General features: G+C 43.7%; 1 protein-coding gene across 1 annotated transcript; it reads right to left on the reverse strand.

Moving 5' to 3' along the window:
* Positions 1-4418: 4418 nt before the first annotated feature.
* LOC130360907 (olfactory receptor 2A5-like) lies at positions 4419-5360 on the reverse strand. Its single transcript, XM_056563462.1, has one exon. It carries the CDS (start codon positions 5358-5360, stop codon positions 4419-4421), a length of 942 nt encoding a protein of 313 aa, XP_056419437.1.
* Positions 5361-13554: the final 8194 nt, after the last annotated feature.

Here is a 13554-nt window from a genome sequence, read left to right on the forward strand (position 1 = left end):
AAATACGGTCTCCTCATATTTTTATATGGTTTATTATCATACTACAATCATGCACCAGTAACTCTGGTGAGGTCCTTGAGGTTTCATTTATTTTTTTTGGTTTTATTTATTTAATCTAAGTGTAATATACGCACTTAGCACTTTTACGTTTTTTTCTGTTAAAGCCATAGGGGCTGGTTATTGTTAAAGGGCATACATACCTCAAGCCTGTGTCATTCTGCCACTATATCATTTCCTAATGCTGCTGCCACCTCAAGACTGTTGCATTCTGCCACTATATGGTCTCCTAATGCTGCTGCCACCTCAAACCTGTGTCATTCTGCCACTATATGGTCTACTCATGCTGCTGCCACTTCCAGGCTGAGTGATTCTGCCACTATATGCTCTCCTAATGCTGCCACCTCAAGCCTGTCATTCTGCCAATATATGGTCTACTCATGCTACTGCCACCTCAAGCCTGTGTCATTCTGCCACTATATGGTCTACTAATGCTGCTGCTACCTCAAGCCTGTGTCATTCTGCCACTATATGGTCTACTCATGCTGCTGCCACCTCAAGTCTGAGTGATTCTGCCACTATATGGTCTCCTAATGCTGCTGCCACATCAAACCTGTGTCATTCTGCCACTATATGGTCTACTCATGCTGCTGCCACCTCAAGCCTGTGTCATTCTTCCACTATATGGTCTACTTATTCTGCTGTCACCTCCAGGCTGAGTCATTCTGCCTGGCTGCTGGGATGTTATCCCCTATTCTCAGGAAATACAATAAGATTTCTAGGGTCGGAGCACCCCTTTGAGCAGTGTTATACGTGTGTTTTTAGGCTCATTTCATTGCCAGTAATTGTTTACTGTTCACTGCGAACCAAACTTTTTCAGAAAGCTCTGCAAGCACGCTGAGCTGAACTTTTGAAAAGTTCACTTAACTAACTGCTAACCATACTCTTAAAGGGGATAAGATGTCTGAACTTCGCTCCGTGCCAGATGACTGGTGATGCGAGGCGGAGGCTCGGGAAGTCACGGTCACACCCCGCCCATCACGTCATGACCATGCACCCTCAATGCAAGTCTATGGGAGTGGGCGTGGCGGCCGTCACACCCCCTCCCATAGACTTGCAAGGAGGGTTCATGGCCGTGATGTCACAAGTGGGTGTGGCCACGATAGCATGAGCCTCCGGCGCTGCACCCGACACTCTAAACGAACAGTGGGTGCCGCAGGGAGATCACAGGGGTCGATAAGATGTCTAGAGGCAGAGTACCCCTTTAAATATAAATTATATGGCCTAGAAAATGAGTTTAACTACCAAGATACCATATTGTTTAAGCTTTTCCTGATTGCCCAGTATAGAAAATATTCTAAATTATTTGGTTGCCCGGTATTCTAAATGTCTCCTTCCAATAGTGTCAATGATGATTTTATTCCAGCATTTTAATAATCCATAAAAATTTATTTTATTGAGAAAACATGATTACAAAAAAAAAAAAAAATGTTCAAATATGATAAAATATTTATGTCACAAAAGGCATTTCATTCGTTTAAGACCAGGTGGGCCATCGGGCTAACAAGCCATTATAGTATAGTCTTATTGTAATGTTGGTCATACACCTTACCAACCTGTCCCTCAAAATATATTCCAGAACTACAACAACGTAAAAGAATACAAATAATATGCAAGGCAGCCGCCACTGATTCTTTTGATTAGTTGATGTTTACCTGTACGCGGAATGTAGTATATTACCAACTGCCTTGAAGTGCATTGTTTGCCCCCCCCCCCCCCCCCCCCCCCCCCGGTAACCCGCATGCACAGAGTGATTTCCGCCCCATGCCGGATTACTAACAACCACAGCCAATACTCCCCCCCCCCCCATATACCTAGCACAGCCAGCATTCTAAACAGTTAAACAGTTCTTACCACCAGGGTGCCAGGCCGGAGATCCAGCAGTTGGACCCCCCACAATCAGATTGATCAGATAAGATTAAATGTCACAGAGTTAAATTTTAATTAGTGTTCAACAAAAAAAATCATTATCACCAAAAAAAAACACAAAAACATAACTTTTAATAATATACTGAAATGTCCAAAAACCACCAAAAGTCATACTCATGATTTGGTGAATGTACAACCGATATTCAGTATTGGGATCTGTGATTATTAAAGGGGTTATCCTGGAAAAAACATATATATATATATATATAGATAGATAGATAGATAGATAGATAGATAGATAGATCTCAACTGGCTCCAGAAAGTTAAACAGATTTGTAAATTACGTCTATTAAAAAATATTAATCCTTTCAGTACTTATGAGCTTCTGAAGTTGAGTTGTTCTTTTCTGTCTAAGTGCTCTCTGATGACACCTGTCTCGGGAAAAGCCCAGTTTAGAAGCAAATACCCATAGCAAACCTATTCTACTTTGTGCAGTTCCCGAGACAAGCAGAGAGCACTGTTGCCAGACAGAAAACAACAACTCAACTTCAGCAGCTGATAATTATTGAAAGTATGAAGATTTTTTAATAGAAGTAATTTACAAATCTGTTTAACTTTCTGGAGCCAGTTTAAATATTTAAGGGTTAATCCACTGTATATAGTGGTAATTCACAACTCCAGACAAATACCCATGATCGGGAAACCAAATGAAAAAAAATGACTTATTAGATATTTAAATCCAGATAATGTTTGTACTAAAGGGTAGATAAGGGGATATAGGATAGGGAGGGAGGGCCTAGGGAGGTGTTTGGCCATATAGATGGGCGGCCACTACCTGTATTGTCCTATGGTAATAACCCTATATTACACCTGAACCTAGGCGGAGCGATACGTCCTTAGGACGTATCGCTCCGCCTAGGTTCAGGGGTAATATAGGGTTATTACCATAGGACAATACAGGTAGTGGCCGCCCATCTATATGGCCAAACACCTCCCAAGGCCCTCCCTCCCTATCCCCCCCCCCCCCACACACACACTATCCTATATCCCCTTATCTACCCTTTAGTACAAACATTATCTGGATCTAAATCTCTAATAAGTCTCCCGATTCCTGTTTTTTTTTATTTGGTTTCCCGATCATGGGGATTTGTCTGGAGCTGTGAATTATCACTATATCCAGTGGATTAATATTCACAGATCCCAATACTGAATATTGGTTGTATATTCACCAAAGCACGAGTATCACTTTTGGTGGTTTTTGACAATGTAGTATTTTATTAAAAGTTACATTTTAGTGTTTTTTTTTTACGGTGATAGTGATCAGATAAGATTGTCTAATACCGGAGTGCCCCTTTAAATCTTAAAATATATGATAATACTGTATGGAACAGTAAACACCAATAGATAGCGAACCCCTTCTCGTGGCACATGGAAAATGAGCGGAATTCAAGGTGAAGATTGTGGCGTTTGGTTAAGAAAAATTTCACAATATAATGTTTATAGAACTATTAAGTAAAAATGTGTCAAAAAATAAGTAAAGATATTATAATGAGCGACACATAATGGTATTAACCAAAGTCACATCATCTTGTCCAAGGAACAGAATAATGGAGGTAAATTAAGCCATAATGGCAAAGTCCAAGTAAAGTCGTCAACTTCTCTAGGGAATGGTGCACAACATGGGAAACACTGAGCAGCCAACACTCCATAAAATCTTCATATTTATATCCAACCAGCCATATGTAGCTTTCAAGCACAGATGAAAAATGGAACAGATGCAGGAAGACGCGTTTCAGTTTACATGATCCTTAATGGCATCTTATAAAGAAGAAAACGACCAGAGAGCCAGACACAGAGCCATATCCCGAGATCTGTGGTGCAGGACAACCAGCTTTGAAAAAAAACTTTGTTGGTCACCCAGTGGCTGTCATAGGAATTGCGCCCTCTTAGCATTAGCATTTTTTTTTTTTTGTGAATTTGTATTGCAATTAATAAATTAAGGAATGGGTATTTAAAGGAGAACTTCAGCAAAAATTAACCTATCCCCCTATCCACAGGATAGGGTATAAGTAGCTGATCGAGGGGAGTCGAACTACTGGGACCCCCCGCGATCTCCAAAACGGGACCCTGGCTATTTCAGTGAGGAGCGTGTGTCACCTACCGGTCAACGACAAGCTCTCCATTCATTTCTATTGGTGCCCGAGAGCTGCACAAATTTTTTTTCTGTAAAAATGTCTTGTTTTTAAAAGCCAAATAAAAACGTAAAATTAAATAGAAATGAATGGATGTAGACGGCATGCGGTAGATGGCATGCGCTCCTTAGCGAGGGCTGGGTTCCGTTTCGGAGATCGAGGGAGGTTCCAGTGGTCATACCCCCTGCGATCAGCTACTTATTCCCTATCCTATGGATGGGTGATAAGTTTATTTTGGCTGGAGTTCTCCGCTTAATAAATTTGTGGAAAGGTGAGGGTGGACACATCTGTGATTCATTTCTAGCCATGTGAATGGAATCTTGGAATTTTCCCACTTTTCATTACGAAAATTTTGTTGACATCTTTGTTTTTAAGACTATATGTAAGAGGATTTATCATTGGGATCAGTATTGAAGTGAAAATGGAAGTATATTTTTCTTGGGCTGATGTGTACTTAGGTGGAACAGCGAAGATAACCAGTAGCGTCCCATAGAACAAGGCCACCACGGTGATGTGAGAGCTACATGTGGAGAAGGCCTTAGAGCGCGCGGCGGAGTGAATCTTTAATACAGATGATAAGATGACAATATACGATAGTAAGATAAATGCAAAGGGAAAGAAGATTGTAATGAAAGAAACAGATGAAAGCACAATCTCGATCTTGTCAGTACTGTCACAGGACAACTTTATTGCCGGAAGAACCTCGCAGGCAAAATGGTTGATCTGGTTCGGGTTACAGAGCTTCACCGGCAGAAGAAGAGCTAGAACCACAGTGAGCGTAAAAGCTGATGCCCACACAATGGCGGTGAGTCGATAGCAGATGCTCCATCTCATGACGATGACATAGTTGAGGGGTCTACAAATGGCGACATATCGGTCATACGCCATAAGAGCAAGAAGTAGACATTCTGTAGAACCCAGGAAAACAGCAGCATAGGCTTGAAAGCCACAAGCGGTCAGCGAAATTGTTCTACTGGAAGACAGGAGGTCCGTCAACAGCTTGGGAAGCGTTCTTGAAGAATAAATAATATCTATGAAAGATAAATTGCCGAGGAAAAAGTACATGGGGGTGTGAAGGTGACGGCTGAGGACGATAACGCACACCATGAAGCCATTGCCGACGATGGTTACCAGATAGACGACAGAGAAGAAGAGGAAAAGGGCAACGTTTATGATAAAATCTTGGGGAAATCCAAGGAGAATGACCTCAGTGGCAAGTGTCCTGTTAATGGGGAGATCCATTGGCCAAAAATCTTTAAGGTCTATTAAATTTGAAAGATTTTTTTTTTACTGTAAATTAGATTGGACTACACAGAGGACAACATGGTTTATTCTATCACTTCATTTATTCCTGTCATACAGACGGCTCATCACAGAAATGGAGATGCCATTGTAACCAGCTGATCAATGCAATACGCCAATTACAATGGAAGAAGAAGCTGTAGCCTGCCTGACATTACCCCTGCAGCGACCTCTGGAGGTGAAATGTGGTATTAAATAGCAGCCATTCAGGAGAATTGTTTTACCGGTGTCTCATCTGTCTTTCCTTTACCTAAAATGTCCTCCTAAAAATTTGCCTATTCTAAAAACCTTACACTAGACTGTGCACTGACCAGGGGAAGAATATACACTAGACTATGCACTGACAAGGAGCAGAATATACACTAGACTGTGCACTGACTGGGGTCAGAATATACACTAGACTATGCACTGACAAGGAGCAGAATATACACTAGACTGTGCACTGACTGGGGTCAGAATATACACTAGACTGTGTACTGACCAGGGGAAGAATATACACTAGACTATGCACTGACAAGGAGCAGAATATACACTAGACTGTGCACTGACTGGGGTCAGAATATACACTAGACTGTGTACTGACCAGGGGAAGAATATACACTAGACTATGCACTGACAAGGAGCAGAATATACACTAGACTGTGCACTGACCAAGGGAAGAATATACACTAGACTGTGTACTGACCAGGGGAAGAATATACACTAGACTATGCACTGACAAGGAGCAGAATATACACTAGACTATGCACTGACTGGGGTAAGAATATCCACTAGACTGTGCACTGACTGGGGTCAGAATATACACTAGACTGTGCACTGACTGGGGTAAGAATATCCACTAGACTGTGCACTGACTGGGGTCAGAATATACACTAGACTGTGCACTGACTGGGGGCAGAATATACACTAGACTGTGCACTGACTGGGGGCAGAATATACACTAGACTGTGCACTGACTGGGGGCAGAATATACACTAGACTGTGCACTGACTGGGGGCAGAATATACACTAGACTGTGCACTGACCGGGGACAGAATATACACTAGACTGTGCACTGACTGGGGGCAGAATATACACTAGACTGTGCACTGACTGGGGGCAGAATATACACTAGACTGTGCACTGACTGGGGGCAGAATATACACTAGACTGTGCACTGACCGGGGACAGAATATACACTAGACTGTGCACTGACTGGGGTAAGAATATACACTAGACTGTGCACTGACTGAGGGCAGAATATACACTAGACTGTGCACTGACTGGGGTCAGAATATACACTAGACTGTGCACTGACTGAGGGCAGAATATACACTAGACTGTGCACTGACCAGAGGCAGAATATACACTAGACTGTGCACTGACCGGGGACAGAATATACACTAGACTGTGCATTGACTAGGGGCCAAGCTCTCTCCAAACCTGTTTCGAGGAAAAGTTGCCCAGTTGCCCTAGCAACCAATCGGATCGCTTCTTTCATTTTACAGAGGCTTTATTAAAAATGAAAGACGCAATCTGATTGGTTGCAGGATTATCTGACTCTCACTGAGAGGTTGGATCAGATACTCTGACATACGTCCTGCTCAGTGTGGCAGCACAGTGATAGGGGGCAGTACGGGACATTCACCAGACCACCAGGGACAGCGGGACGGGACCTTTATTTTAGGAGTGTCCTTCTGGATCAGGGGAAGTTGAGAGGTCTGCATACTTATTCACATAGCGTCTACTCATACACATATACTCACCCCCACATATACCCAAATTCATACACACAGGGGTGCAGATAGACATTTTACTGGGAAATCGGTGACAAAATTTACTGCCCCCCAGGCCCTTTGACCTCAAGTGGTGATGTCACTAAGGCTCCTTTCACACTATGAGCAGTCATCTGTTTCATTTTCTGTGTAAAATAACGGGTGCTAACGTCTGAATAATGTCCGGCAAAATAATGGGCATATTCATCCGTTAAGACCCGCTATAACATCCGTCATGTACCGTTATTTTATGGCCGTTTTAACACCTCTGCCTACAGACTCCCACAGCCGGGACTACTACTACTCCCATCATGGAAAAGACTTGTTCCATGATGGGAGTAGTAATTCCCCAACTGTGGGAGTCTGCAGGTGACTGGGGAGGCTACATTACTGTTTGTACTACTACCCCTATCGTGGAACAGACTCTGTTCCATGATGGGGGTTGTAGTACAGGGGCTGAGGGAATGATCGCACCAGGTCTCACTTCTGAGACCCGATGCGATTAGAAGTTATTAAACAGGGTAGTGGGCGGCATGCTCCACTCCCCTGCGATGTATTTTACTTTCATTTTTAAATTCCCCACCGGGAGCCCTGAATGGCCGGTATTTAATCGCTGGGGGGGGGGGGGGTATATATCTGGCCCCCACAGCACTTCTATATATCTTGCCACCCACAGCACAGTTATATATGTTCCCACCACAGCGCATTTATATATATTCCCCCCCGGAGCACATTTATATATGTTCTCCCCGCATCGTTATCATAAGCCCCCGGTAGCACTATCATAAGCCCCCAGCAGCGCTATCATAAGTCCCCGGCAGCGCTATAAATGAAAGTATTTTATTAACAGCGCATCTGGCCGGCGCGATGCTCTGATGAAAGAATACTTATCATTCATAGCGCTGAAGCAGCATCTATATATAGATGTGCTGCAGGGGTAAGACCTATATCCATATGTCTGGCCCTCACAGCACTGCTATAATAATATGCCTCTGCAGCGTTATGAATGACAAGTATTCTATTAACAGCGCATCTGGCCGGCGTGATACTCTGCTGAAAGAATACTCGTCATTCATAGCGCTGCAGCGGCATCTATATATAGATGCGCTGCAGGGGTCAGACATATATCCATATGTCTGGCCCCCACAGCACTTCTATGATAATATGCCTCTGCAGCGCTATGAATGACAAGCATTCTTTCAGCAGAGCATGACGCCGGCCAGATGCGCTGCTAATAGAATACTTATCATTCATAGCGCTGCCGGGGCTAATGATAGCGATGCGGGGAGAACATATATAAATGCGCTGCGGGTGGGAAACCTATAAATGCGCTGCGGGGGGGGGGCATGTATAAATGCCCTGCATATATATATATATATATATATATATATATATATATATATATATATAAATGCGCTGTGGGGAGAACATATATAAATGAGCTGCGGGGAGAACAAATATAAATGCACTGCAGGGGAGAACATATATAAATGTGCTGCAGGGGAGAACATATATAAATGCGCTGCAGGGGAGAACATATATAAATGCGCTGCAGGGGAGAACATATATAAATGCGCTGCAGGGGAGAACATATATTAATGTGCTGCAGGGGAGAACATATATAAATGCACTGCAGGGGAGAACATATATAAATGCGCTGCAGGGGAGAACATATATAAATGTGCTGCAGGGGAGAACATATATAAATGTGCTGCAGGGGAGAACATATATAAATGCGCTGCGGGGAGAACATATATAAATGCGCTGCAGGGGAGAACATATATAAATGCGCTGCAGGGGAGAACATATATAAATGCGCTGCAGGGGAGAACATATATAAATGTGCGGCAGGGGAGAACATATATAAATGCGCTGCAGGGGAGAACATATATAAATGCGCTACAGGGGAGAACATATATAAATATGCTGCAGGGGAGAACATATATAAATGTGCTGCAGGGGAGAACATATATAAATGCGCTGCAGGGGAGAACATATATAAATGGGCTGCGGGGGGAACAAATAAATGGGCTGCGGGGGGTAACATATATAAATGCGCTGCAGGGGAGAACATATATAAATGCGCTGCAGGGGAGAACATATATAAATGGGCTGCAGGGAGAACATATATAAATGCGCTGCAGGGGAGAACATATATAAATGCGCTGCAGGGGAGAACATATATAAATGCGCTGCAGGGGAGAACATATATAAATGGGCTGCGGGGGGAATAAATAAATGGGCTGCGGGGGGTAACATATATAGAAGCGTTGTGTCCGCCAGACATATACCCACCACCCAGCGATTCTATATCTCTTTCATCACCGCAGTGCTGCTTCTATTTGAAAAGCCTGCTGGGAGCCCTTAATGGCTCCTCATTACCGGCCATTCAGGGCTCCCGGCGGGGAATTCAAAAATGAAAGTAAACACATAGTACATCGCAGGGGAGTGGAGCATGCCGCCCGCTCCCCTGCTTAATAACTTCTAATCGCATTGGGTCTCAGAAGTGAGACCCGGTGCGATCAATTTCTCAGCCCCTGTACTACAACCCCCATCATGAAACAGAGACTGTCCGGGCATGCTGGGAGTTGTAATTTTGCAACATCTGATGGTCCGCAGGTTGAAGACCACTGTCCTATACTTTACACTGTATTTGGTTCAGAATCTTTTTCTTTTTCTATTTTCTCGATTTTTATGCTTTAAAATTGGGTGCGTCTTATATGACGAAAAATATGGTATTCACACACACACATATATATATATATATATATATATACACATATCTGTATACACATCCTCATATACATATATACACATCTGTATACACAATCCTCACATACACACATACACCTACTCATACACATATCTGTATACTCATCCTCATATACATATATACACATCTGTATACACAATCCTCACATACACACATACACCTACTCATACACATATCTGTATACTCATCCTCATATACATACATACACCTACTCATACACATATCTGTATACACATCCTCATATGCATACACCTACTCATACACCTATCTGTATACACGCCCACATTTACACACATACACCTACTCATACACATATCTGTATACTCATCCTCATATACATACATGCACCTACTCATACCTGTATACACATCCTCATATACATACACCTACTCATACACATATCTGTATAAACATCCTCATATACACACATCTGTATACACGTCCACATTTACACACATACACCTACTCATACGCATATCTGTATACACATCCTCATATACACACATACACCTACTCATACACATATCTGTATACACATCATCATATACACACATCTGTATACACGTCCACATTTACATACATACACATATCTGTATACACGTAGTCATATACAAACGTATGTATACTCATAGACATGTACTCACATACAGAAATGCCCATACACATGCACCCGTACTCACATGTCTGGTCCCTCAGTGTGCGCCATGCTCAGATTTCATTGGACTTTATATAGAGAAATCTGTGGAAGGTGAAGCCCATGAGATTAATTATTTCTTCAGAAAGCTCAGTAATGAGGAGCAAAGATCTTTATGTCATCTGTACGTCTATACTGTCAACTGACATTACTAGATATTACACTAAATATTGTACAATACATTAATTCCCATTAGTGTCTGGATGATAAGGATGATTTAAAAAAATCCCCTTCTAAATGAAATAGCAAAGCACGAGAACCACCACATACCCCAATAACCTATTAACCATCCATGATAAAAATGGCGACCCCTCAGAAATAAAATAATTATACTGCTATATAAGATGACATTAAAGGGGTACTCCAACCACACAAACATGGAAGAACGTCTGCTGAGACCCCCTTACATTCACAAAGGAAAAAAAGCGAAGGTCCCTTCTGTGATCTCTTGACAAAACACCACTCCTATCCAGAGTCTGGGCATAAGGCCGCTATATAGCCCTATTCATTGCCCCTTATCTATCACATGTACGCACGCAGCAATACCACATATGTGTATGTTTGTTGTATTATACGGTATTTTATTTATGTATTATTATTTTTTTGTATGTATGGGGGGAAAGGGGGGGGGGGGTGATCCAAATGTTTATTATTAAAAGGGTTAAATGATCTTTATTAACTTAACTGTTGAAATCCTTTTAACTTTTTTTTTTTTTTTTGCAATGTTATAACTCCAATAGGGGGCTATAACACTGCACACACTGATCCTGACACTGATCACTTGCCATGTATTAACATGGCAATGATCAGTGCTATCAACGATTGATTGCTCAAGCCTGAATTTCAGGCTTGGAGCAATCAATCAACGAGCGGACGCGCAGGAGGCAGGTGAGTGACTCTCCTGCTGCGTCCCAGCTGATCGGGACATTGTGATTTTATCGTGATGGTCCCTATCAGCCCGACTGAGCAGCCGGGACGCTTCTAATTTCACTTTCAGACGCGGCGATGAACTTTGATCGCCGCGTCTAAAGAGGTATTGCTGGACATCTGCCCGATCAGCGATGTCCGGCATTAGCATGGGTCCCGGTTGCTAATAGCAACCGGGACCCAGCGGCTATGATGCGCACTCGCCTTGTGAGCGCGCATTACAGCCAGGGACGCGCAAATGGACGTTAATAAACGTCTATTTGCGCAAAGGGTGTTAAAACAGCAGCAGCCGCCGCACAGGGGCCGCCACCTCCAGAGATGGAGGGGACAGGGACAGGGGGGACAAGAAGGAAAGCAGAGCATGCTCATAAGGAGCACGCCCAGGTGAGAGGGATCAAGGCACAGGCAGGGGAGAGGGCTCGGGCCACGGGCAGGGAAGAGGGCAAAAGGAGCAGCCGGGACAGGGCTCACAGGGACTACAGGGGAAAGGAGTGCAGGGCTGACAAGAGGTCCGCCAGCCTCCCGAACCTAACGCCGGGGCGCAACAGGAGGGGAGGCCAGCTCAGCCACAAGCGAGCATGCCAGCCCTCACCCTTCTGCTCCATCCTGGCCAGAAATAAGGGGCAGCAACATACCAACCGGCAGCCAAAACTCCGGGTCCTGGGCAGATTGAGGGGGAAGGGAGACACCACAGCTATAAGTACCCAGGGAAGGGCTCCTGAAAGCCCGGGAAACTATTAAACCCCTGATTGGTGCACTCCCCACCCATGGAACATAACACTATTGTTACCAACAAGTTTTACAGCCGGGGGAGGGGACTAAAAAACCTTGCCTGTATTATGTCTTAACCCCTTAACTGCTCACCAGTCAGGGGGCAAACTAGTTATGCACAGCTTGCCCCTCCAGCCCTCTCCCTATCTATCACAGCCCCCCCCTTCCTATCACAGACCCCCCCCTATCTATCACAGCCCCCCCCTATCTATCACAGCCCCCCACCCCCTATCTATCACAGCCCCCCTCCATATCTATCAAAGCCCCCCTCCTTTGGGCAGGGCAGAGTAACCCTTTCAAAACAGCCTTATAGTATGTCAGAATACCTGTACCCTGGCGAAACCTTGGATTTCAACAGGGTATATAGAAAGTAAATGATATCTTAAAATGAGGGACAGAGGAATATGCAAAAAAAAAAAAAAAGTGTCAATCTTTCCAATCTGAAACCTAATTTTAGAAATTACTACATTACTAAGAAATTACTAAGTAAAAAAGATACAATTTTGCATAGACATAAGCATTCTGACCCTTTTTTTATGACACTTGGTATTTAGCTTTGGCTCTTCCCATTTCTCTTGATTATCTCTGAGATGTTTCTCCACCTTGGTTGGAGTCACCAGGGGTAAATTCACCTGAATGGAATATACACAGTCCTGTCTATATAAGATCTCACAGCTGACAATACATACCAGGGCAAAAACCAAGTCATGAGATGGAGAGAACTGCCTGTAGCGCTCATAATTTTTTTTTGACAAAATTGATAAAATACATAATTTTTACGCAGAAAAAGAAGGAACAATCAGATCCCTTCCTAGAACTGCCTACCCCCCCCCCCCCCCCACACACACACACACACACCCACACACATCAAACTAAGTAATTGGGAGGGAGAAGGTTTTTGGTAAGTGAGATTACCAAGAACACAATGGTCACACTGGTGGAGGCAGCATCATATCTGGAGGAAAACCGGGCACTGCCCATCACCTGCCCAATACCATCCCTACAGTGATCATGGTGGGGGCAGCATCATGTTTGGGGGAAACCAGGCACTGCCCATCACCTGCCCAATACCATCCCTACAGTGATCATGGTGGGGGCAGCATCATGTCTGGGGAAAACCAGGCACTGCCCATCACCTGCCCAAGACCATCCCTGCAGTGATCATGGTGTGGGCAGCATAATGTCTGGGGGAAACCAGGCACTGCCCATCACCTG

This window comes from Hyla sarda, chromosome 3 (assembly GCF_029499605.1).
Source record: "Hyla sarda isolate aHylSar1 chromosome 3, aHylSar1.hap1, whole genome shotgun sequence".
In the NCBI taxonomy this organism is placed as follows: domain Eukaryota; kingdom Metazoa; phylum Chordata; class Amphibia; order Anura; family Hylidae; genus Hyla; species Hyla sarda.